The 25,393-nt window shown below is 53.9% G+C and overlaps 7 protein-coding genes across 7 annotated transcripts; 6 read left to right on the forward strand and 1 right to left on the reverse strand.

Moving 5' to 3' along the window:
* Positions 1–99: 99 nt before the first annotated feature.
* On the forward strand, positions 100–3,006 carry CCM_04783 (vacuolar ATP synthase 98 kDa subunit; the record flags this gene model as incomplete). The annotated part of the gene is made up of 5 exons (XM_006669929.1): positions 100–228; positions 322–400; positions 476–2,524; positions 2,593–2,772; positions 2,834–3,006. The coding sequence occupies 5 exons, from the start codon at positions 100–102 to the stop codon at positions 3,004–3,006; spliced, it is 2,610 nt and encodes an 869-aa protein (XP_006669992.1).
* Positions 3,007–3,400: 394 nt separating this feature from the next.
* CCM_04784 (cleavage and polyadenylation specifity factor, 73 kDa subunit, putative) lies at positions 3,401–6,189 on the reverse strand (the record flags this gene model as incomplete). The annotated part of the gene is made up of 4 exons (XM_006669930.1): positions 3,401–4,633; positions 4,687–5,815; positions 5,863–5,987; positions 6,037–6,189. 4 exons carry the CDS (start codon positions 6,187–6,189, stop codon positions 3,401–3,403), a joined length of 2,640 nt encoding a protein of 879 aa, XP_006669993.1.
* Positions 6,190–6,753: 564 nt separating this feature from the next.
* Positions 6,754–8,691, forward strand: CCM_04785 (uncharacterized protein; the record flags this gene model as incomplete). The annotated part of the gene is made up of 2 exons (XM_006669931.1): positions 6,754–7,975; positions 8,027–8,691. The coding sequence occupies 2 exons, from the start codon at positions 6,754–6,756 to the stop codon at positions 8,689–8,691; spliced, it is 1,887 nt and encodes a 628-aa protein (XP_006669994.1).
* Positions 8,692–9,223: 532 nt separating this feature from the next.
* Positions 9,224–10,135, forward strand: CCM_04786 (nitrilase; the record flags this gene model as incomplete). Its single annotated transcript, XM_006669932.1, has 1 exon — positions 9,224–10,135. The coding sequence occupies one exon, from the start codon at positions 9,224–9,226 to the stop codon at positions 10,133–10,135; it is 912 nt and encodes a 303-aa protein (XP_006669995.1).
* An 891-nt stretch (positions 10,136–11,026) lies between these two features.
* Positions 11,027–12,088, forward strand: CCM_04787 (metacaspase; the record flags this gene model as incomplete). The annotated part of the gene is made up of 3 exons (XM_006669933.1): positions 11,027–11,224; positions 11,257–11,922; positions 11,984–12,088. 3 exons carry the CDS (start codon positions 11,027–11,029, stop codon positions 12,086–12,088), a joined length of 969 nt encoding a protein of 322 aa, XP_006669996.1.
* A 6,203-nt stretch (positions 12,089–18,291) lies between these two features.
* CCM_04788 (uncharacterized protein) lies at positions 18,292–18,565 on the forward strand (the record flags this gene model as incomplete). Its single annotated transcript, XM_006669934.1, has 2 exons — positions 18,292–18,449; positions 18,496–18,565. 2 exons carry the CDS (start codon positions 18,292–18,294, stop codon positions 18,563–18,565), a joined length of 228 nt encoding a protein of 75 aa, XP_006669997.1.
* A 5,950-nt stretch (positions 18,566–24,515) lies between these two features.
* On the forward strand, positions 24,516–25,334 carry CCM_04789 (Arp2/3 complex subunit Arc16, putative; the record flags this gene model as incomplete). The annotated part of the gene is made up of 3 exons (XM_006669935.1): positions 24,516–24,770; positions 24,922–25,049; positions 25,121–25,334. The coding sequence occupies 3 exons, from the start codon at positions 24,516–24,518 to the stop codon at positions 25,332–25,334; spliced, it is 597 nt and encodes a 198-aa protein (XP_006669998.1).
* Between the last annotated feature and the right edge of the window lie 59 nt (positions 25,335–25,393).

The following is a 25,393-nucleotide window of genomic DNA, read 5'->3' on the forward strand; positions in this document are numbered from 1 at the left end:
AGCGCTACCTACGTAACATCTTGGCGCTTCTCAACCGACTGCATAGCTTACCACCACCACCTGGCCAAGAGCACCTGGCGATTGAAAAGCGGTATCGCCATGGCTCCTAAACAGGATACCCCCTTCCGCTCTGCGGACATGAGCATGGTCCAGCTCTATGTCTCCAACGAAATTGGCCGCGAGGTCGTGACGGCGCTCGGCGAGCTTGGCCTCTGCCAGTTCCGAGATGTAAGAAATCCTGCCCCCATCAGCCGGATCATCACACCGCTGGAAAATGACCGTCTGCACCTCAAGATTGGCTAACGGGATCATCATGAACAGCTCAACGAAGATGTCAGCGCCTTCCAGCGCACCTATACCCAGGAAATCCGACGCCTCGATAATGTGGAGCGACAGCTACGTATGTCGACACATCCCGCCCTACGACCACGATCATTGCAGAGTTGATTTGCTAACATGCCTGCTCCTATGTCAGGCTACTTTAACGCGCAGATGGAAAAGACGAACATTACTCTCCGCAAGCTCGACCTCGACACCGAGAGCCTCGCCTCCCCCTCCACCACCGAGATTGACGAGCTCGCCGAGCGCAGCGAGAAGCTCGAGCAGCGCGTGTCGGCCCTCAACGACAGCTACGAGACGCTCAAGAAGCGCGAGGGCGACCTTACCGAGTGGCGCTGGGTGCTGCGCGAGGCCGGGAGCTTCTTTGACCGCGCCCACGGCAACGTCGAGGAAATTCGCGCCTCGATGGACGGCGGCAGCGGCGGCCAGGACGACGCCCCGCTGCTCGCCGACGTGGAGCAGCACCGAGCCGCCCCCGAGGTCGAGCGCTCCTTTGGCGGCATGAACATTGGTTTTGTGGCCGGTGTCATTGCCCGCGACCGTGTCGGCGCCTTTGAGCGCATTCTCTGGCGCACCCTTCGCGGCAACCTCTACATGAACCAGTCCGAGATTTCCGAGCCGCTCATCAACCCGGTCAACAACGAGGCCGTCGACAAGAACGTATTTGTCATCTTTGCCCACGGAAAAGAGATCATTGCCAAGATCCGCAAGATCTCCGAGTCTATGGGTGCAGAGGTGTACAGCGTGGACGAGAACAGCGATCTGCGCCGCGACCAGATCCACGAGGTGAACAGCAGGCTCCAGGATGTGCAGAATGTGCTCCAGAACACGCAGGCTACTCTCCAGGCCGAGCTCAACCAAATCTCTCAGTCGCTGTCCGCTTGGATGGTGCTCATTGCCAAGGAAAAAGCCGTCTACGGCACGCTCAACCTCTTCTCGTACGACAGGGCTCGTCGCACCCTGATTGCCGAAGGCTGGTGCCCGACCAACGACCTGCCTCTCATTAGATCGACTCTGCAAGATGTCACCAACCGTGCAGGCCTTTCCGTCCCGTCCATCATCAACGAGATTCGTACAAACAAGAAGCCTCCCACCTATCTCAAAACCAACAAGTTTACCGAGGGCTTCCAGACTATTGTCAATGCATACGGTACCGCCAGCTACCAGGAAGTCAACCCCGCCATGCCGGTCATTGTCACATTTCCCTTTCTCTTCGCCGTCATGTTTGGTGACTTCGGCCACGCCATCATCATGTTGTCTGCCGCGCTGGCCATGATTTACTGGGAGCGCTCACTGAAAAAGGTCTCGTTTGAACTCTTTGCCATGGTTTTCTACGGGCGTTATATTGCCCTGGTCATGGCCGTTTTCTCCCTCTTCACTGGCCTCGTCTACAACGATGCCTTCTCCAAGTCCATGACGCTCTTTACCAGTGCGTGGGAGTTTCGGCTGCCCGAGGGCGGCTTCAAGGAGGGCGAGACGATTGAAGGCACGCTCAACAGCCACGGATACCGCTACCCATTTGGTATTGACTCGGCATGGCACGGCACCGACAACGACCTTCTCTTTAGCAACAGTTACAAGATGAAGATGAGTATCCTGCTGGGCTGGGCGCACATGACGTACTCGCTCATCTTTGCCTACATCAATGCCAAGCACTTTCGCAGACCCATTGACATTTGGGGCAACTTTGTGCCCGGCATGATATTCTTCCAGTCCATCTTTGGCTACCTTGTCGGCTGCATCGTTTACAAGTGGACTGTGGACTGGAACGCGATTGGCAAGCCCGCACCCGGCCTGCTCAACATGCTCATCTACATGTTTCTACAGCCAGGCACCCTGCCCAATGGCGAGCGCCTCTACGCCGGCCAGGAATACGTGCAGGTGGGTTTGCTCCTCCTCGCCTTTGCCCAGGTCCCTGTCCTGCTCTTCCTCAAGCCCTTTTACCTCCGCTGGGAGAACAACCGCGCTCGCGCCAAGGGGTACCGCGGCATCGGCGAGACGTCCCGCGTGAGCGCCCTCGATGGCGACGACGAGGACGAAGCCCAGGGCCTGATTCATGGTGGTGGCCACGGTAATAGCATTGACGACGGCGAAGGCGTGGCCATGATTTCGCAAAACGTGGACGAGGAGCATGAAGAGTTTGAATTCAGCGAGGTCATGATTCACCAAGTCATTCACACCATTGGTACGTTACAACAACCATGCACGAACTGTACAGTAAGACGCGTTGCCCTCCGCTAACATTGCATCTAGAATTCTGTCTCAACTGCGTCTCCCACACTGCCTCATACCTGCGTCTGTGGGCCCTCTCCCTCGCCCATCAGCAGCTCAGCGTCGTTCTGTGGACCATGACCATTGGTCTCGCCCTGCCTATGACTGGCGTCGTCGGCGTCATTGCCATTGTTATTGGTTTCTACCTGTGGTTCTTCCTCAGTACGTATCCTCCCTCTTCTCTACCCTACCCTCATGTGACTAGCTGCTAACTCTTGCACAGCCATTGCGATCCTCGTATGCATGGAAGGCACCAGCGCCATGCTGCACTCGCTGCGTTTGGCGTGGGTCGAGTCCTTTTCCAAGTTTGCCGAGTTTGCCGGCTGGCCGTTTGTGCCGTTTTCGTTTGCGGCCTTGCTGGACGAGTCGGAGGAGCTCAAGGTATATCTGGGATAATCGCTTTCCGCCCACTGTAGACTAGTTTTCTTTATTATATTGCTTCGTTGTTTTTAAACTGTTTATGTGTATTGGCCGAGATGGTCACATGTCGCTGGACTGGCGTCGTCTAGACTTTGATCCTGTAAACGTGCGCGTCTTGCTGTACTACAATACTCATCAATACATACATACATACCTTCCTACCTCGAGCATCTTTAATTCGTAGACTCTGTAATTTAAAAAAAAGAAGAGAAAACGGCCCCATGCGTAAGTAATCATTTGTATTATCCTTGCCATGTGTGACGTTTTTATCCCATACATAGAGAAACTGACCCCGGTCCCCTAGACTATTGTTGTTACAAAATCGCCATTTCAAAATTGCTCTTCTTTGTAGCTCCCGTTGTATTTTTGTTCAACCCCACAGCGGCGCCGTCACTTCCACTGCCCTCTCCACGACGGCGCGCACGCGGTCCGCAAAGACAGATTTGCTGCTCTCCACCTCGAGGTCCTCGAGCCAGACCGTCGCCGTCATGCTGTCCACCTTGATGGAGACGCCGGGGACCGGGATGCCCAGCCTGTGCAGGCGCGCCAGCTCTTTGCTCCGGCGCTGCTGGAGAGCCTGTTCCGCGCGGGTGCTGTCCTCGTTCTCTACGTCCATGGCGTCGTCGCCGTCGGCGGCGGCGGAGGAGGACCCTGCAGGCTTGCTGTCGTCGTCTGGTGGCGGGGACGGCAGGGCGGGCAGGGCGGGCAGCCGGGGCGTCTCGATCGGGGCGACATTGTCGGCGCCGAACTGGGCCTCGAGGAACCAGAGCAGCCGCTCGAGGCGGTCCTGCGGCGAGACGCGCGCGTGCGGGTTGCTCTCTGGCAGGGGCGCGTCCGCATCCATGGCATCCGGGGAGGTGTGGGCGTGACCGCACTTGCCCGACGACTTCTTGACAGCGGCCGGGGAGCTCTCGACGGAAAAGAGCACCGCCATGACCGAGTCGGCGATGCCGTCGTTGAGCATGTTGCCCTCCCACTCGAGCTCGACCTCGCCGTTGCTGCGGTAGCGCACCGTCACGCAGCCCATGACGAGGTACGCCGCCACGAGACGCGGGAGTTCCTCGTCGGCCTCCTCCTCCGCCGCCGCCACGGCCACTTCCGGGTTGTAATCGTCATCCTCGTTGTCATCCGCGCCTTCTTTGGCGGTCTTGCTGGAGTCGATCTGCATAAGGTGCATCTCAGGCAGTTCCTCAACCGTGCCAAAGGTGCCCTCGAGAGCCCACTTGATGAGGTCGATGCCCGCGGCGCTCAGCGTGAGGCGCTGTCGGCAGGTAATGGTGGTGGTGTTGAGGCCGGCGTATTCGCGGAGGTCCTCGGGCGCCATGAGCGACAGTTTGAAGTCGTTTTGGACCAGGACACCCGAGACGAGCGGCCCCCCGGCGACGCCTGTGTCGGCGTCGTCGGACGCGGCAATGGGTCGTGGTGGCGGGATGGATGCGAGCTTGCCCACGACCTTGGCAATCTTGTCGGCCTTGAAGGGAATGCGTAGCTCTTCTGTATTACGAGGCGAGTAAACCTTGACCTTGACTGTCTTGTTGGCATTGAGCGATAGCAGTTTCGATTTAAGACGCATCATATTCGTTTGCTCGCCATGCACTAGAATCTGCCAAGTATTAGTAGCTGCGTTGATGCAAAACGGGACTCGGTAAAGCGTACCACTACTGGTGCCGCCACTTCTTCGATAAATTCGCGGTTCTCGACACCGTCGACGTGCGCGGCAAAGGAATATTCCTGGACGCTACATCGTAGCGGAATCATGACTTTTTCGCCGTCTCCTCCGGGCGCCCTTCTCGCGCCTGCAATACTCCGCGACATGACGGCCTGAATCTGCTCTGGTTCCTTCATAATCTGACGGGCCATGGTACCCTCCACACTATAACCCGTGATAATGACGCCGTTCTTGTCGTTTGGCGCCCAGCGCTCAAACAACTCGCGACTGACACCATTTTGCAGCATACCCGGGCTGGCAAGCATGACACAACCACCGACATCGTCAAAACGATCCAGGTTCTTCAGTGAGCGGATGTATTTGAAGTCCCAAGGACCACCAGCTCCCGCCCCTCCTGATGTTTCGGCTTCCGCCATGCGTTCTCGGAAGAGTCGCTTGATATTATCATTCATGGCGCCCACGTAGGTCTGGTAAATAAGCATACACTTCTTTGCCAAATTACTAGCATAGTATATTGGGTACTTTTGGAATTCGGCGTGTTTTCCCCAGTATTCATCCAAAATCAAAAGAAGCTCCTGAGCTCTCCCCAAGGCAAAGACCGGTAAGAGGGCTCGGCCTCCTCTGTTTAGAATGTTTGTGATGGATTTCATGAGAGCCTGCTCACGTTCTAGACGAGGCACATGCGACGCAATGCCATACGTGGATTCTGTAATCAAGACATCAATCTTGACGCCTTTGGGGACTTCAGCCGAGACCAAATGTCTGTCTTGCTCTCGAGAGTAGTCGCCTGTAAAGAAAATGTTGAGTCCGGCGATTTCGATGAGAAACATGGCCGCACCCAGAACATGGCCGGCAGGGTACGGTGTAATTCGGATGGACGATATCGTGTGCGTCGTATGGTAATCAATGGCTTCGATTTGTGGAAATGTATTTAAGTGGTCTTGCTCGGTGTAGAGAGGCTGAGTGGTCTGATTCGCCGATGTGTTGCCCACACGAACACTGTCTTGAATAAGCCACTTATAGATTGCCTTTGTCGGATGTGTCATGAACACTCGTCCTCGGAAATTCGTCTTCGCTAGAACATATGGTAGAGACGCGGCGTGGTCGATATGGAAACTGGTTTAGTGTTAGCGGTATTGGCGCAGAGCGCGACGTCAATGCACTGTCGCATGGGGTAGCGCAATTCTGACTGGCTGATGAGTAACACGTCGACCGTGCTCAAGTCGAAATCGTCGTAGAAAGGGAGCGCAGCGAGGCCATCGTAGGCAGGATGCTGACCAGCATCAAGCTACGGCTAGTTAGCAGCTGTGAGCAGAAAAATCCAGGTTCATACTCACCATGACCGTTTTCCCCTTGTACTGAATGATATGACATGATCTTCCGACTTCGTTCCCGCCACCTAAACATAGAAAGACGAGCTCGTCGGATGGATCGACCGGCTCCTCTGAGGCGGCCGCATTCATAGCGGATGCCTTGCGTTTCGATGCCATGGTTGCGCCTATCGTTGTCTAGACAATCCACCCCCAACAAGAGACAAGAATTCCCCAAAGGCCAGATATGGCCGTAGGATTAAAAAGTAATTCGCCCGCGTAGTAGGTATTTGGATGCGCAATTCTCAAAAAAAAAAGTCTTGTTCCCAAGACGCGATGGAAGCTGTCGCGGGTAATAGTCGGCCAGTCGGCTGATTAATAAGTGCGACAGTGGACCCACTTAAGTCACAACAAATTCCATCTGCCCCGGCACAAAGCTTCCAGTCACGCTCCCTGCCAACGGGCTATGCGAATCGATTGCGACTCATCCAGGTTTCCATATTGATGCGCGCCATCTAACAAACGCGATTCAGCAATCCCGATCTATACGAAGGCTACACATACAGTTTTACGGTGTCGCGATATACTCTGCAGAGGCGGCGCGTCGAATGGGACGAGCAGCATCCGACGTGTCGGGCTTCATTGCCTGCTGAATGCATCATCGCACCGGCCCCTGCAGCCGTCTAACTTCATCGCGCACGCTCTGCCAGCTGAAGCAGGGCATCGCGACTGAGCTGTATCATCATGGCTCAGCCCCAGTCGCAGGTGCCGGCGCGGGCCTATTCGCCGCCGCAGCCCACTCCTTCGCCAGCGGGCTCCCAGTCTGCCTATGCGGTTCCGCCCAACAAACGAGTCGGGGCGGCTTCACAACCGGGCTCGCCGTATCCAGCATCGCCGTTTGCTGCAAGCCCAGGTCCGTCTGGCAGTCCGACCCTCGCAGCTGGCTCACCCACCTTCGCGCAAACGCCTCCGATACAGGGCTACAACACTCCTTATGCAAACGGCCAAGCGACACCCGTTTATAACGTTGCCGAAGCTCGGGCTGCAGCAGCTGCAGCAGCTGCGGCGGCTGCGACGGCTTCTCCTATGCAACAACACCAACAGCTTTCAGGGATGACGCCGTACACGAATGCAACACTCACGCCTGCTATGCACCAAGGGCAGCATCAAATGCAACAGAACGTCATGGGACCGCCTCAGCGACCCGCGGAGCGACCGACGAAAGACTACGAATACGAGGTTACAGATTCGCTTGCTGGAACGGGAATCGACTTGCGCGCCGAAGAACAGTACATGTCTGAATTGTACTCCAATGCGCTGGATGGAAATCAAGATGCTCGCACCGGATTCGCTGTGCAATTACCGACTGGTGCAAGCTCGTTCTATGGTGCAGGCCCTGCAAGCCAGCCTGCAGAGATGATCAATGGCCAGTCTCAGAAACAGTATGAGGCTCAGGCCGCAGAGCGGGCCTGGACGGAATCCGCCATGAGATTAGCGGCTTCAAGAACGCAGGAGATTGCGAATCCTTTTTTGCTCGTGGCGATGATGCATCGGCGAGCGGACAAGATTGCGCGCGAGCATCATATTGGTCTCAATCTCGAGCTTCGCAACAATGCTTATGCGCCTGGAAAACTGCGCTATCCCGAGCAATTCCCTTCCCCGTCAGTGACTGTGAAGACCCAGCCGGGGCCCGACTCGACAACGGTCAGCACCACTGGATCTTTCATACCCCACGACGCATACTTGGTTGATCAACTTGCGCTGTTGTCATTGAGTAGTAAGCAACGAGTTCGAGAAATGATTGAGGACGCCCACGCGATCGCGCTCAACCGACAAAAGACATCACATGGTGATGTGCCGGAAGAATGGGTACCCGCTGCAGCGCCCATGAACAAGGAGGTGCTCGAGCTTGTAGGCGCGCCGAACGAAGAGGGCAGGTCCGAGACTGGTGACGGCTCTCTGAAGCGTAAGACCGGACACCACTGCACGAGGAATTGCTGACTAATTCGCTTCACAGGGACTTCGGATCAGGCGAACGGTGAATTAAACCCGAAACCTGCCAAATTGCCGAAGATTGCCTCATACATGGCGCTCACCATGCGGGATCTGGCCCGACAGGAGCGGGAGTGGGAAGAAGCCCGTCTACGGAGACGCCAGAAGAGAAAAGACGGCACAATCGACACGGCCGCGGCTGGCTCGAGATCGGGCAGCGTTGCGCCTGGAACACCCGGAGCAGTTGCGCCAGAGTCGGACAAGGCGATGACGAAGAAGGAACAAAAGAAGAACCAAGCACTCAAGGCTGCCGAGGCCAACAGTCATGCAAACCAAAACATGACGAGTAGCATGTTTGCGGGTCTAGGAGGCAAAAGTGGGTTATTTGGCAAGAGCAAACGCAAAACTTATGACTGGATGAATGTCGGCCGAGGAGGCAGCGGAGCGAGCACACCTACAAAAACCCTGGGTGATGGCGGCAAGGCAGCGAATGGCATGGCGCAGACAGTGGCAGGTAATATGGCCCTGACGACGGAAGGTCGAAACCGTCTAGGGACCTGGCGTGAAGACAAGGAAAAGGGGAAGAACATTCAGCTACGCGATTGGATCACAGTTCTGGAGCGGGATGGGCGAGAAGCGCACTTGCTCCAGCAGGCATATCTGCAATTGGATTCATCCAACCCCAAATAATCAGCCGTCTCCGAGACACGCACTGCCTGGGATGGGCGTGGCTTCAGGATCAGTACCTCTCCATGGCACTTTTTTTCTTACCTTTCTATTGGTGTATCTTATCTTAGCCCGGCGTTTTGAATTTGTCTTTTCCTGAGGGCATATGGGGCACTGGATCTTGTTTTTTGCAATGGGAGCGCTCGGCGAAACTCCAAACGAGCACAGATGGAGCAAAGTGTAGCTCAAAAGGTTTAAACGGCTGAACCTGATGCATGGGAGTGCCGATGGGTCACAAGAGAGGATGGAAAATAGCTCTTGTGAAATTATAAAAATAATATAAATGACTTCATCACCAAGCATTCCATAGAGTTCAGTTGCGTAGCTGCTCCGTGATCTTGCGCCAGCGCAAAAGTGGACCGAGGAAGCGTACTTGGTACCTACATACTCGAAGTACCTCACTTGTCAGGATGGCGATAGCAGTACGACCCTTGTCTGTTCTCTATGAATCCGGGAATCTAATGATGTTGACTACTTCTTAGGCTGTAGGGCAGATATGCTCCACGGCCTCCCTAAAGGGAAACCTGGAGCAATGCGTCAAGCTGGTGGCAAAGGCCGCTGCTGGCGGCGCCAAGGTACGAAGCCGAATACCGAGATATCAAGCACCGTGGCTCATTCCCCTTGGACCCAGGTTCTCTTCCTACCTGAAGCGTCAGATTACATTGCGCCCGATGCGAAGACGTCTCTGGAGCTAGCACAACCACAGACGGCGTCACCGTTTGTCACCGGGCTCCGCGCCGCCGCCAAAGCCCACGCCGTCGCCGTCCATGTCGGCATCCATCACATGCCTCCGCCAGACGATGCCGCCGGCAGCCACGCGCGGCGGATGCTCAACCGGGCCTTGTACATTACGCCCGAGGGCGAGATTGACGACGCCGCCACGTACGACAAGCTGCACGTGTTTGACTATGGCGCGCTGCGGGAGAGCGCCACGGTGCAGCCCGGGATGCACCTGACGGCCCCGTTTGACTCGCCCGTCGGCCGCATCGGCAGCCTGATTTGCTTCGACCTGCGCTTTGCCGAAACGGCCGTCGCGCTGGCGCAGCCGCGCGCGGCACCCAGCAGTGCTTGGCACGCGCGCCCTGCGCAGATCCTGACGTACCCGAGCGCCTTTACGCTGCGCACGGGCGAGGCGCACTGGGAGACGCTCCTGCGCGCGCGCGCGATAGAGACGCAGAGCTGGGTCGTGGCGGCGGCGCAGGTCGGCCGCCACAACGAGACGCGCGCGAGCTACGGCCGCAGCATGGTCGTGGACCCTTGGGGCCGCGTCGTCTTGTCGCTGGGTGGTGTCGCTGATGAACAGGGTAACGCGTCGGAGGGAGCGGTGGGAGAGATTGGGTTCGTAGACGTGGATATCGGCGAGTTGGAGAGAGTTCGGCGCGAGATGCCACTTCAGCGTCGGATGTAGTCGTTACTCGTATATATCCTTGTCTGACAGATGAGTTGCTGAGTATAACGCTCGTCGTATATCCAGGAACCTGAGATTTCCGTGGAATGCGACTTTACACCAACGAGGGGCTGGATTGACCAAACACCTTTTCGCCTTTCCTTTGCAAATACATTCTATTTTTGCCAAGTACAAGACATCACAAGTCGTATCTAGGATGCATCAAGTCTACGAAAGCGACACGGGCGCTTAAATGTCAACACAAATGTAAAAGTAACCAAGGGACAGCTGTAGTCGTTGCCAATGGCAGGGACCTGATTCTACTCTCCCCGGGCAAGCAGCTCTGGCACGCGGCCCGTCTATTCTTGCTTCACCTTATTCGTCCAGTCGCTTCCCAGGTCTTTCAGCGCTTTTCCAAATAAAACAGCAAAATCCGCGGGCTGGTAAAATCTGCGCCAAGACTGTGGCGTGATGGATGTCGGCCAAGGCTGGCGCCACATCGGTTGAGTCCGAAAGCAGACGCAACCGAGAGCGGCCTGGGCCGATATAACACGCCTTCTTGGGCAATGACGTTGAAGTTGCATTTTGCAGAAGACTCTCATCTTTGTAAGCACAGCAAAGCCTCATCATCAGCATTGCCAATGAGGATCGGCACGGCTGGCTCCGGCACCAACTTTACCAGCTACAAAGAGCCACAAAGGGAAAAGAGTGACAAGGTTGGAATACGGAATTTCGGCAACTTTTCTGCATTAAATTGACCTTGCAGACTCTGCACAGGAGCAGCCAGCTGTAACCCGCAAATAATTACCTCATCCAGGTGTGGCAGCAGATAGGCACCCCTCACTAGGTCAGCAAGCGCAAGCCACGCGGCAATGTGTAGGAAACAAATAACCGCAGCCCAACACGGCCAAGATGGAAATGCGCAAAAAGTCACTGCTAATTGGCATCAATTACACGGGGAGCGAGCACCAGCTCAACGGGTGCCATCGAGATGTTGAAAACATTGCCGAGTTTCTGAGCTACCGGGGCTACTCGTCCGATCCTCGGTCCCAGGTCATATTGAGAGATGACTTGGGAGACGCGTACTACCCCAGTGCGCACAACATGCTGGTATGCGGCGCTATAAACACGAAAGATATCAGGTGGCTGACTTGTTCCAGGCTGCCATCGACTGGCTCGTCAGCGAGCCCGGGACCTGCAACTTCTTCCACTACTCGGGGCACGGCGGCCAGGTGCGGGACCCGACGGGGCAGCGACCGTCGGGCATCCTGGACACGATCTGCCCGGTGGACTTTGAGGAGCGGGGCCAGATTGACTCGGACACGCTGCACCAGCACCTCGTGACGCGGATGCCGGGCAACAGCACGCTGTTTGCGATTCTCGACTGCTGCCACTCGGGCTCGGCGCTGGAGCTGCCGTACGTGTACCGGACCGACGACTCGGGCAACGTCAGCCTGGTGGACAATATCCGGCAGGGCATGCGGCTGATGAGCGAGGCGTCGGGCTTGCTCAGCGGCGGCGGCGGATTTAGCTTCGACAAGCTGGCCGAGGCGCAGGACCTGTACGCCGGCGCCACGTCCTTTTTCCGCTCCTTCAAGCACATGGGCGAGGAACAGCAGGCCGCCGGCCTCGACGCCGACGAGGACAGCGCCATGTACCAGCAGGAGCACAAGATGGTGACCATGTTCTCGGGCTGCCGCGACGACCAGACGAGCGCCGACGCCAGCATCGCCGGCGTCAGCGAGGGCGCCATGTCCTGGGCGTTTCTGCAGGTCATGAGGAGAAACCCCAACCCGAGCTTTTTGCAGGTATGTTTTGAAGCAGACCCGGCTTTGATTGGAAATGGGCTAACGGACTGGCTGGCTACAGACGCTCAATGAGACGCGCTTGTGCCTGCGACAGTCCAACTATGAGCAGGTGCCGCAGCTTTCGGTTGGACTGCAGATGGACCTGGAGCGGCCATTGACGCTGTAATCTGTAGATTTTTGAGGTGTCTATTTACAATCATGAGTAGAATGTGTCGTCGGTCATGAATAAACTAGGGGCTATACATTCGGTGGCAGATAATGTCAAGAGACTCAGTCATTTAGCAATTGAGCGTTATTCACTCTCTATATTACACGTTTTATAACAGCCGTCGTTGAAGTCGTCTCGACCACGACACGCAGACATGTGCGCTTACCAGTACACCCTCACGCTGGACTGAAATGTGACATGTAGAGTTGTCAATTTCCATATTTCATGCCCCCATCAATTAACTTTGCTATGCACACTCCCTTTGGAGTAGCTTCATCGCCAGCCCGCCCCCCTCTGAAGAAAAGCAAGATGACGCGCAAAGAACTTGCTTCTTTGTTTTCCCAGCGCGCACGTTACTAGGCCGATTTTGCTTTGTTTCACATATTCCGTCTACTGATGAAGTTTCATTGGGGTGAATGTACTCGCGGCAGTTCTTTTTATTTTTTTGCTTTTTGTACTGGTAAGCTGGACTCGGCAACCCCCCCCCCCCCCTCGATGCTGCATGGTACGTTGCGCCATGGGGAGAAGGACGCATTATTCTAAAAAGTTTCAAAAAGCAAATCATGGCATCATGGAAGGATCTTGCGGATTTCAAATATTAAGTTCATGGGGGAGAAGAGACAAAATCAAAACACCTCAGCCACCATTCACAGGCATGGGCTGTATATTATGGCCTAGATTTTACTCTTGTGCGCATCATCTCTAGCCACAATCGCGATGACAACCCATGTACTCTTACTCGGTAATTTGTACTTGAAGTCCTATTCGGTCATTCATCATTTTGTCGGCGCGGCCCGTCCGCCCGGATCCGTCATCAGCCCCCCGAGTGGCTGGCGGTTGTCTCGCCGCGCAGGGGTTGTATACGAGTTATCTGACAAAGTGGTGATTTGCTGATTTTTATCAGATTTGATTCGCTCCTTTATGATGTCGACTAACCAGTTATTGTTTTTTTTTGCAACTCCCCCTTTTCTCTTTCTTTTTTTGCTTTTGCTATTATTTGTTTCGCTTCCGACCCAGGAGCTTGGATCAAACCGGGTTTGCAGCGGCGTGGCCGTGGGTTGTTGCTTTTTATAGAGCCATGGCTCGCAGCTCAGACGTCGCTCTATAACAAAGAAAATGATGGCCGATAGAGACACGACAACATCCCCGCCGTTCTAGAGTGCAAGGAGCCAGCTCTTTACACTTTTGCTCTTTGACGGACCTTTGTCGAGTTTGGGATTTGGGGTCCACCTCGTTGTACATATATCACCCGCATTGAGTAGACGAACAATGCTCAGCAGCAGTCCACGGCTTGGCGACATGGTGCGTTGCTGGCTGATGAATGCAGACATGTATCAATTGTAAAGTTACATACGAAGCAGCAAAAAAAAAGGGGGACGAGTTCTCAAATGACATCCCCTTTGCCACACATTTCCGCCAAGTTGGAGAAGTGGCGCCAAAGTTGTTTGCCTGCGCGCCGGCTTTTGGTGGTGTGGCGTGCGTGCCACACTGTTTCTCTCGCGGGATGGGTTGATTTGTTTCAGCTCATGTTGGGGTGAATGCCAATCGTCGGCGCCGCCGCCCATCATGGGACTTCCCGTCCTCAAGCCAGGGGGTGGAAGGGCGGGAATTGAGTGTGTCGCGATGACAAGACGGTCTCGGCCGTCTAGTCGGCTTGATGCGGCGACCGACGAGCCAGCCACTTCAGCTATTCGATGTGACGATAATGGAAGGATCATATATGTTGTCCTATACCTGGAAAGAATGTAGCTCTCATCGGAAAGAAGAAATAGAGCCGTGGGATGAGAGGCCGTGAGATCTGCCCTCGTGGTGCGAGGACTTGATCTACATTGCGCGACTGTGCGATCGAATGACAATGACGAGAGCTTGGGTGGGGAGAGTGAGAGACATGTTGCAAAGAAGTAAATTCTTTACCAGTAACTACAAATTAATTTGTACAGAGTAGTCTGTACGACTTGTTCTCTCGTCTCTCTCCCTTGACTACACACCCCTCCTTCACGCCACCTCCCTAGGCTGGGAATGCGCCGGAAAACGCCACCACCACCACCAAAGAGAAAAGTCGTCGAGGGACGCGTCTCACCTCGTTTGCTCGTCATTCTCCAGGTTGCTTTCTTGTGACTCTTTTTTTCTGTTTTACGCTGCCATCTCGACCCCGACTAGTCCGCACTTGATGAATTCTCAGCACTTCTCTCAGCTTGTGGTGGCGTGTGTCTTGATCAAGTCGTCGTCTGTAGTATTTCTCCCTGATCTTTGTTTCGTATTTCACCGGGCAAAGTTCTCTTACACGCTCCGTCCGTTTGTGATTGGAGAAGAAACGTAGCACAGCGTCGCAATGGAATCTTGTCCCGGCTTGTCGGGTACCTGGCGGCGCCTCTCTCCCTACACGCCTTACACAGCAAGCAAAGGGCTGACTGGGCTGACTGGATCGAGTCTAGCACAAATCGCATCTTGGGCCCCCCAGGATCCGGGCGTCGCCGCTAACTTGGTCCGCAAACTGTGGCAGCTCACGCGCCGACGCATGCGCCAGCACGAGATCTATTGCACGACACTTGTTTTTTTTTTGTATTTCGATGGGAAGAATACAGGGCCCAACACTCCGAGACGGAGCAACACCGTCATCAGTCATAGCCACGCGAGATGGCCATTCTCCAATCTCCCCCGCATCAAGACGCTGCACGGTCCCGCGGTAGAGCCAGCGTGGACATGCACTGGGTGCCGATCATACAAAGATTCAGGTTTATAGTAGAGCCAAAGCTTAGTACAAGAAATTCATGTTTTCAAGGGCTGATGGTAAGAATTTCATGTCTTAATGGCTGATGGTCTATCTGATACATGAGGAAATAAAAGCAATAAAGTAGTCTCCCAAACCAAGAGCTCTCAGGCTCTGCTTCCCGTCTAAAGTGTTCTGTGTGCCAAAAGGGGTAAAAGTACAAAGATCAAAACACAATATTACAAGGCCACACTGTGGCCCTTTCTTCCCTCAATCGCCAGACGGGTTACGTCTGACGACCGGCCAATCGACCATGAACCGAAATCAATGCGACTCAACAGCTGTTGCCAGCAAAGCATGAGGCATGAGCCAAGTTAACAGCCCAAAGACCTACGGGCGTACTTGTAGTAGTCCCCAAAGCAATCCGAAAGCCAGTGGCAGACAGAGCAAAAGCGCAAAACAAAAGCAAAAAAAACGTGACAAATAGGAAATTTTTGGCCCAGATCCGTCTATGTTCAAACGCCGCACACACTCTTCTGGTGGTGTCTAAAAAAACAAATGTCCCCAAAGCATGGAAAAAGGTGACTCGAGTCAGCTTTCCACAAGGTCCTTGATGCTGATACGCAAGGATTGGCAGCGAGCCTTTTGTGTATTGTCGACGAGAAAGAAAAACAAGGGCGAAATTAAGTAGTCGTATCGCTGAAGAACCATTATAGACAGGGTGGTGGTACAGTCGAAAAGTCGAAGAAGATGACAGGGGTCGCAATCTGAAGGCGAGGTCGTGCTACGCGACACTGTTTCGGTCGCGCGCATACGAGTGCAGGCCGCATTTATCGAGGCTTCTGAACAGGCTTTTGAGGTGCCGGCTTAGGAAGACCGGTGGTATCGTAGGCGCCGCGGCCCATGTTGCGCAGAGAAGACTCGTTGTGAACCATTGTGACGGTTGTTGTTGGTGACGGCTGTGGGTGGGATTGGGTATAGGTGATATGAGGTGCAAGTGGAAGTGGTGTTGCTATCATGTGGGTTAGCCATTGGATCTGATGAGGATTGGCAGAGGACTATATAGTAAAGTCGAGGCAGTAGAGAGCAGCACGACAAGATTGACGAGTTGTTTGGGCAAACGTCGTCGTTGGGTTCGGGTTCAGGGACTAGGGAAAGCGAAAGGCAAACTCATGAATCACTCACCTTGACTGGTGTGACGGTTTTCCAGAAGCCGCTCAGGCAACACCCAAGAATGACGGGTTCAAGGAATAGGCAGAAAAGGAGCCGAACAACGGCTAGGGTGCCAGTGTTGCCAATACTATTGGACAAGATGTGTATCGGTGCCGAGGCGGGGGTGGTGGTGGATTCCGAGGCGAGAGTATGTCGGCACCGGCGCGTTGAATCAGGCGACACGAGGCGAATCACTAGCTTCGCGGGAGAATGAAGAATGGAGAGTCGGCGACGGGGAGTTCGCTTGAATTGCGAATTGCGACTTGCGACTTGCGACTTGCGAGAGTGAATACGACTTGGCGGACCGAAAGGTGATCCGAGCTGCTGACGGGGACGATGATTGGTATGGTATGGGTAGCGGATATTGTCGCTGTTTCGGAGCAAACAATGGGCTCGAGGCGATGAAGAGAGCGACGGGCAGTGAATTTGGGCGTCGGCGATGGAGATGCAGAGATGTCGGAGAAACGTGAGTAGGTGAGACCGGCGAGCTCGACAATGGGGTCTTGTCGATTTCTTGTGCTTGGTCGTGACAAGCAGATTAAAGGGGGTGTAAGTGGTTTTTTTTTTGGCGAGAGGGATGGATCAAAGGCCGGGAATGTCAGACGAGGAGAGGCAAGCAAGAGAAGCAGTTGTGCTGTGAATCAAGAGCAACGCTGGGTATTAGGGAGGAAACAGGAAACAAAGACGAAGAGAGTGATACAACAGAAGAGAGGCAGTAAAGGGAGGGAACGTGAGCTTTTGTAAAGAAAAAAAAAAGAGTAAGTCTGCGCCAACAAGCTGCTGCGTGCCTGGACTTGAGTAAAGGGAGGGGGGGGGGGTGAGAAGAGAGATGAGGAGAGAGAGTCAGAGCAGGGAGGGCCATTTGGGGCGTATGTGGTCCGTTCTCCAAGCCTGACTGACAAGTCGATGGAAGGAAAGGGAAAAAAGAAACTAATCCGTACTGGTACAAAAGAATGAAAAAAGAAGGAAAACTGGTCTGTGCCGGTACAATTTAAAAATAATAATCAGAATAATCAGAATAATAATAATAAAAGAAGAATGCGGCGCCCGTTGTTCTTTCCCCCCGGGGCGGCCAAAGCACTCTCAAGCACTTTAGCCCCGTCCTCCCCTGTCCCTGGGTTTAAGCCGTATTGGGGGGGAGGGTGTGGGCAATTTCCCACTCGTCGGGTCTCCTTTGAGCAGGGGGGGGAGGGAATGAATGAATAATGAATTGAAATGGAAAGGGGAAAAAAACGTGTGACTTGTACCCGTCAGACTGGTCGTGTACGAGGCTTCCTGTTGGGCGTTGAGAGAAGAAGAAAGGTTGTCTCCCGACGAGGCAATGCGGGTTGCGAAACCTGGACTCCTGGACTGCGCCACGGCTGCCTAGTTGGGTAGTTGACAAAGGGCGATAACTAGAGGCGGTTGGCTGGGCCGGCCCATGCGAGCGCCCGTTGCCAACCTGTGATGTCTACGAATTACCTGTATGAAAGCCAGTTGGCTGCACGATGCTGGGGGTGACTAGCGGGAGTGCGAATTGCCAACACACCTACCTACCCTAGGTACCTCTTAGTAGTAGGAACAACGCCCACGTCACCCGGCGCCTCCTTCTTGCTTCTTGCGCCTAAAAAGCCAAAAAGTTGCTGCGGGTTCGTGCCTGGGCTAGTGAGTTGGGGCCTACCCTACCGGGGAGGGGGAGGGGGGGCTAGCTAGTTAGGGTGTCGATCCGGTCTACCCATTGCGCCGGGTTCGCTTTTCCTCTCTTGCACGCGTGCATGCCCTTCAGACTCCATGCAGCTGCTCATGGTGCTAGGATGCCATGATACCCATGATACTTAGTATTCAGCACGGATAACGTATGCCAGGGCCTGCAGACACGCAGACACGCCGCAGACACGCAGAGAGAGCCCTGCCCGCCAGTGGGCATTGCCCTTCCGCCTTCCCCGTTCCATCCCAAAACGAGCTTCGGTCGCCAGGGGGGCCTGGGCGGGCAATTCTAACTACCCGGCCATGGCTGTCTTTGCTTCAACACGCGATGCCTTGGCCAAAAAAGGAAAAAAATCTCCCGGTAGACGTGGCGCGCACGAGTTGGTCTGACTGTTGTCTGACGGGGTGACTTGCATGCTCAGGTACGGGGTACTCTTTCGAGGACTGGTACAAATTACAAATTACCAATGGCGAATAAAGAAACCTCTTACTCTGACTGATGGCCGTACTTTGTAGTGTCATGGTGACGCTTCCACCACACCCTCTGTCATCAATGGCCGACGAAGCCGCATTCTTGTCTCCCCAAACGAGCCGCAAACGCCCCGCGGGCATCGGACAACTATCAACTACCTTTTTGTCTCCCCGGCCCCAACTCAACAAGGGAACCTGCACCGGGCACCGCGAGGCCATTGCCGTTGGGCTGGTCGGATAGTGCGTTCGCAACCGATGATGGATGTGCCGGAAAAAAAAACGAAAGCTTATTTGTCGCGCCGGCAAGCAAGTGCCCAACATCCCGACTGGTCTACGCTCAACGGGCGTATCAATAAAGAAAAACAAAATAAAAAAAGGCAAGTGATGCCGAAAGCTGAACGCTTCGGGACGGACAAGGTATCCAGTATCGTAAACGGCAACGGTCATCTGTACCATTGTTGGGGGCTGCGCCGCCGGCACACAACTAACTCGTCATCGCCTCATCGGGCTCCCAGCCTTACGCACTCACTCCATAGCGTCCGGCGTCCGTTAGGCTAGGCCGCCACAAGCCCATTGTCCCAGGCAACTAGTTGATTCCGTTTTGGCGTCCAATCATCTGCGTGAGCAACTTGACCACAGCATGGCGATGCTGTACAATACGTGGCAGGGCGTACTTTTTTGCACGGAGAAAGCGTTGGTCACGCGCCGTCCTCTAACTAGACGGAAAAGCATTGCCGTCATCTCTTGCTGCTGCTAGGCAGAACGCTGCCTAGGTAGGTATTGTGTCTACAAATCGGATGCGCCAAGTGGCTCTGCTTCGCTGCTCTAGCCCAGAAACAGCCTCGGGCCTGGCCGTCTTTTTTTCTGGGCTTTGCTGCCTGGGGGGAACAAACAACAATGGCTTTGTCATGTAAGCGCTGAATGCAGCTCCCAAGATTCGCCTCGGGAGAGGGCAGCAGTAGAGATGAAGGCCGTGTTGGAAAGTGGATTTTTTCCATCAAACAAATCATGGCTGTGCGCATAAGTGGTCATGGCAAAAGCGTCTTTGTTTGGGCATTGTACGGACATGTATGCTGTTGGGGTTCTCCGTAACATGATGAATAAGTTGGTTATACGTTTGACTAGGCGTTGGGGGCTGCCTTTTTTCTTTATTTGCCGTGGACACGGGCGCTATTATTACTGTCCTCGATGATACGATGATACGTCATGACATGAAAGCACAAAGCAAAGCAATTGCTTGCTATTTATGGCAGACGCCCGATAGGTTGCACTGCCGGAATCCGTAGGCGACTCAATGGCAGCTGTCTTACTCGAGGAGAGGGGGCGTTGTAGCCACAGTGATGGGGAATGATGGCAACTACTGGGCAGGACAAGGAAATAGTTAGTGCCATGAAGCAATCTTGTTCTTCTCTGATTCACCCATCCTCTAATTTCGAACGAAGCATGACTGATGCGTATCAAGGTTACGCTTTCTACCGAGGACCCTCAAGGGCGCTACAGCAGGGTGTGATGCGTCGCTTAATAACTGAGTTAACTAGGTAGGTAATAACTAGTGAATGAATGAATGGCCGAACCTGCATGCATGGGAACTGAAAACTGATCTGCTTCCTGCAGGCGCTCTAGCCGACCCATACAGGTGCTTTATCCAATCCAGTGCAGTCCTTCCTTCAGTGAGCGTCACTGGGAGTGGCAGGTTCCGAGCCAGCCAAACACACATCAGTGCTCTCTTGCTTTTTTTTCGTTCATGCCCATTTCCCAAGTGACTCGTACTGACGTCAAGCCGCTTCTCTCCATCGGGGGAGATAACCCTCGCATTGGCCCGTCCAAGGCAAGTCGAAACACGTCCCAAACCCCAGTTGCGACGCGTGGGCCGTGATTCAGTTGGAGGCAACAAAGCGTGTGTGTGTGTGTGTTGCCGAGCCGCTGTCATATGCACGGTGTCAGACGCCAGATTCACATTGCCATCTCCGTCATTGACAAAAAAAAAGCCACGTGCCGGAGCCATAGAATACCTGCAGGGCAAATCCCAGTGACACCCGAACCGGACGTGCGCTGCAGGAGGGCCAAGCTTGGCTTTCGTCGCGACGCATATGCTCGATGCAGCTAATAATGGTTATCAGTCCTGTCCTGTACTACATACATCAAGGAAGAAAAATTGTTCAAACATGTCGTTTGATTACCAGTGGCTAGCTTGTACGCCGAGGACGACAATATGTATTCGGCCCCCTCCCCCCAGATTAGAAGCCTTCTAGAAACACGCCGCGTCCCGCAGCCATTTGTCAAGCAATGACAAGCGCTATTGCAACACTGCTAACTAGTAGAGTACGTATGTATTAGTGCCCTTGCCGTCAATATCACGTACCGGGTTTGTGAAAACCACTGACCAGCGAGCATATGTTGATTGTCAAAGCTTACACACTAGCGTCTGCAGGGTCCCAAGTTGGTTTTGCTGGCCCTGACTAGTGCGTTGCCGTTGGCTTGTACGAGATTATTATTAATAACGATGGAATAGTAAGATGACTGAAAAACTTTTTAGGCCGTGAAAAAAGTAGAATGGGCAAGTGAGTGCCCGAGTGTGGCTGGGAGACGTGCCCGTTTGGCCCTCGGGGAGCAGAGACGGAGAGGCTGAGACGGACAGAATAGTTAACTAGAATAGCACTTTGCAGTTTTGAATCTGAGCATTTCGTCACATCTGGCCTTGGATCAGAATGTGAGCTTCGGGACCTTTAGCGGGTAACTACCAAGACAGACCCAGTTGGATTACGGTGGGGAAAAAATCTTGTCAAGAAAAAAGGTCCCTGTTCCTGAACGTAGGCCGCTTCGGGCAAGACTTCCCCAGCTCCCCAAATTGCACTTGAAACATTGGTCTCTCTCACCCCCTCCCTGTCCCTCTTCGGCTGTCTGATACCGAGGCGCTGGTTCAAGCGAGGGTAGCGAGTCAAACAGAAAAAAAAAAGGAGAGAGAAAAAAAAGAGAGAGAAAAAAAAAAAGTTGCCCGTTTGTTGGGCGCCATCTGCAGTACTCCGTAACGCGAGGACCAAGTTGTTCAATCAGCTCCTGTTTTACAACCTTTTCTATCAGCAACTTGATAGTTAGGTTTGTGATTTTACTTTTTTTTTTACTTTTTTTTTCTTTGTCACAAAATGCACAGACGGGTAAAAACGCTCTGACTGGGGCGGCCCTTCCCGGCCCACGGTCCGCGCCACACATGTGAACGGCCTCGGCAAAGATACATGTTCAACGGCGGCACTGAACAATGAAAGAAGGGCAAAGGATAAGAGAGAGATACGTTATCTAGCCAGCTTTCATTGCTTCTCTTTTTAGCCTTTTTGCCTTTTAGTTTGCTCAGTCCGTGGCGGAGTCACCTCGTACTGATTTGTGGCAGCAACCGACCGGCCACGGCGCCATGTTCGGGATTTCACCAAAGCAAGTAACTTTGATGCTTGCACCCAGCAAATGACTGTCTACGTAGAATCGCATTACATTGACGCAGACGCCATATGCTATTGATATACGGATCATGTTTTGCGGCTGGTATTTGACTCGCGGCAGCACCCACCCTACCTACCTACCTACTCGTGTGATCCTGACTCGGTATCTTTTCAAGGCCAACGACGAAAAAAGCCCATCGCTCTCACCACATTGCCGCACAGATTGCAACCGGCTATACCGGTTGCTCCAGCTTCATACTGGGACAAACAAAGTCTGTGTGGCAGGGGGCCGGCGGGTGAAGTGCGATCTGTTGCCACTTCTCACGGAGGATTCAAAAGTACGGTACGGATATACATACAGGATAACGCTATACATGGATACTCTAGAACAAAAAAGAAAGGATCCTAGCCAGGGCCGGCCTGCCAATTGTGGACTCTTGGTTGGCACCGAGAGCCAAAAAAAACTCAACTCATTCCGGCCACCACATTTTTTTTGTTGAAGCTCTCTGGTGATCGGAAAGCGCACCAGGCAAAAAGACCAGGTATGTCTTGTTTCCTCCCCGGTGCACGATGAGTCGATGACATTGCGCATTGAATCATTTCAACTCTGGATTTCGTCCCACTTGTTGCCTCGATTGATACAACCAGTGGTGTGGTTGGTGGTGGTGTGTTTTTTTTCTTCTTGTCGTTTGAGCAAAACATGGCATCAACATCATCACTTTACGCGTCAGACACTTTGTTCAGAATTTCTTCTGGCCAAGTCGCCGACGTGTCTTGAAATGCAGTACTATTCCACACCAGGTACCATCCAATGCGACCACACGACGACTTGCCAGACAACCGCGGAAGCCCAGCCGTCTCTCCACCGCGCGCCGTACCCCAGGCCGCCGCAATTTTAACAAGAGGGAAAAATTTTCTCCCAGTTCCATCGACAGGGCAGCAGGGGTGTATTCTTTCAATTTATTTTTTTGAATAATTGCGACACCTAGTGTTGCTGCGAACACCCTTCTTGTGGAACTCCTGCAAGGTACCAGAACCAAAAAGCCGGGGTGCATAAAAAGGCTCGGCGCTGGGAATTTTTCTTATTTATTTTTCTCCTTTCCTTCTGGAAAAAGGGGAGCCCTTCCATGGCTAGCTTGGCAGGACCTTTTTTTTTCCTCTTGTCCCACTCGTGTTGCGGGTTTGTCGGCCTCTCTCCTCGGCAAGGATATTTTCAAAGTTGCAGGACCGCTGGCACTTCTGGGGGGGGCTTTGTTGGGCAACACAAGTTTGGGCTAACCCGAAGGCGTCCAAGTATCCGATGCCACATTGGCTTACTATTAGCAAATATTGCAACGCAGGTTGCCAAAACTTGCTGGATGAGGAAGGTTACCTGCAAAACGCATACCGCAAAAGTGCCCAGCAATGACACGTTTTGGCTCTTCCCCAAGGCAGCCATGCGCGGCGGATATCGACGCTTCAACGTGGGCTAATGAATAGTCGTGCCCTTGGTCGTATTCCTGCTCATGGGCGTTGTTGGTCGTTTGCCGACATTGCGCTTATGCTGCCGCATGCGCCTCCCATGTAGGAGAAACGTTAAGCCCTTCATCAGGCGGGCCATTGGAAGGGCCCTGGATCCTGGTCCAACTTGCTGTCAATGCTGGGCAGTGGAGTCAACTTCATTTTCGGCAACTTTCGCGGCCTCCCCGGGCCGTTGGTCGTCGTGCGGATACCTTTTTTTTTTCAATAACATTTTTGTTGCTATATCGGGAGATCAGGCAATCTCGAAAAAGGGTTGTTGGCTTGCCTCCTGACACGTCTTGGAGTATGACAGTGGGCCGTCCGTCCTGGTTGCTGTGGTCAGACGAGTCAGTGAGCGTGTTACTTGTGTGTGTGTTTTTTTGGCAGACTTTTTTCTTTTCGGGGGTGTTTTGTCCACACAAGCCAGATATGCAACCAGGATCGTCGGATTTGCGATGGTGACGGAATGGATCCTATCTTGGCTCTTTGATTATTGGTCGATGATGTTACAGATGTCACTGGGCTTGCAGCAGCTGTGCCGCAGCCATTAGCCGGGCGCGCGGGTGAGCAGCGGCTATTACAGCGTAAATTGCCAATTGCTTCTGCTTATCGAGTAAAAGGTGAGCATGTTTATGCAGCTCAAATTACCGTTGAAGCTTGGGCTCAATGTCCCGTTGGTTCGCTGGCTCATTGGCTCCCGGGTAGGCCTTCGTTCCTGGTTTGGTGTGTTTGGTGTTGGTTCCCGGGTAGACGTTGGACAGAACCCCCAGCGTTTGCAAGGTTGCCATAGATTTCAATTGCACAGCCAGACGGCTAGTAACTTTGGTAGCAGGTGTTTGTGCCTGTAAACTTGTGTATCTGTCTATCCCGTGACCCGGGCAGAGCAAACATTGCTTATTTGGTCGTTTCCATTCACGTGAGATGCTGTGTTCTTTCAGTCCAGTGTAAGGAGAGCATCCATGTAAAGCCGTGGGTGGCAATGGGCTGCGACGGATGCCACATGAAGACTAGGAAAAACTGCCAGAAAGAATACACTAGAGAAACTCGTACGAACATATTTCACTACAGACATGAAATGCAGCGCATGCAAGTTCACGAAGTATGTTACTTGATCCAGCCCCACCTTAGCCGGTTCCAGCCACTCAGCCTTTGCCGTCGAAGAACCCCGCCAAACTGGTGACGCAGGCAGCTAAGCTTCACCACAACTTGCACTACCATCTCGTCCTCGACAACCTCCGCGAACCCCCGGGCCTCCCGAAGCAGCTACCATTCCAATAAAACACGTCGCCCAATCGCGAGAGATTCTCTGCGCGACAACCCGCCTTCATCTCTCGTCCGCCCCCCTCCTGACCCTAGCTTCCACCCTCTTCAAACCATGTCCATCATCCAGCAGCACACGAGCGCCACGCTCGGCGATGCCTGGCGCACAATCAACATTGACGCCCTGACCGAAGACTCGAGCGTCAACTTTGACACCTCGACCCTGCACCCGCCGCAACCCGAGATCACCGAGGCCGACGTGCGCGGGCTGTCCGGCCAGGTCAGGCAGCTGCTCCGTGGCGGCGATGCTGAGGGGGCTCTTCGCGGGTGTCTGGAGACGCCGGTATACAACGGAACCGATGCGGCCAAGGTACGATGACCGAGGATGACGTGTATAAGAGATGCGTGAACGGGGATACGGCTCGAGTTTAGCCCCTTCGCGTGCCAGCTTCCACCCCCACCACGTCGGGAAACGCGGTATGAGCTGGCAAAGCAGACAGACTAACCCCCCAAATTTATAGGATGCCCATCTGCAAACACTCACCGAGGTCCTACAGTCCATCAAGGCCAGCGACATGACGCCGCTGCTGAAGCGCATCTACGAGTCGCCCGGTGGCAGCGAGTGCCTCGACGTCCTGATGAAGTACATGTATGAGTAGTCCACAACGCAGCCTTCTCCATGCTCTCGAAACTTGATCTAACGCGAACGCTGCACCACAGTTACAAGGGAATGGCGGGATCGCAAGGCGGACGCGCATCCAAAATGGCCCCCCAACCTACCGGCGGCTTCAGCCAGGTCGGCGGCCGCCCCGGCGCGTCCAACGAGCCAGCGTCGGCTGGCATGAGCGTCATGCTTAGCTGGCATGAGAAGCTCGTCGAGGTGGCCGGCTTGGGATGCATTGGCAGGACAATGACCGACTGGCGCCGAGTATAATAACAGCACGGGATTGAGGGGCTTGGTATTTTTGGCGGTTGAAAAAGCCAGTTTCACAC

Source organism: Cordyceps militaris (genome assembly GCF_000225605.1).
Source record: "Cordyceps militaris CM01 unplaced genomic scaffold CCM_S00003, whole genome shotgun sequence".
In the NCBI taxonomy this organism is placed as follows: Eukaryota; Fungi; Ascomycota; class Sordariomycetes; order Hypocreales; family Cordycipitaceae; genus Cordyceps; species Cordyceps militaris.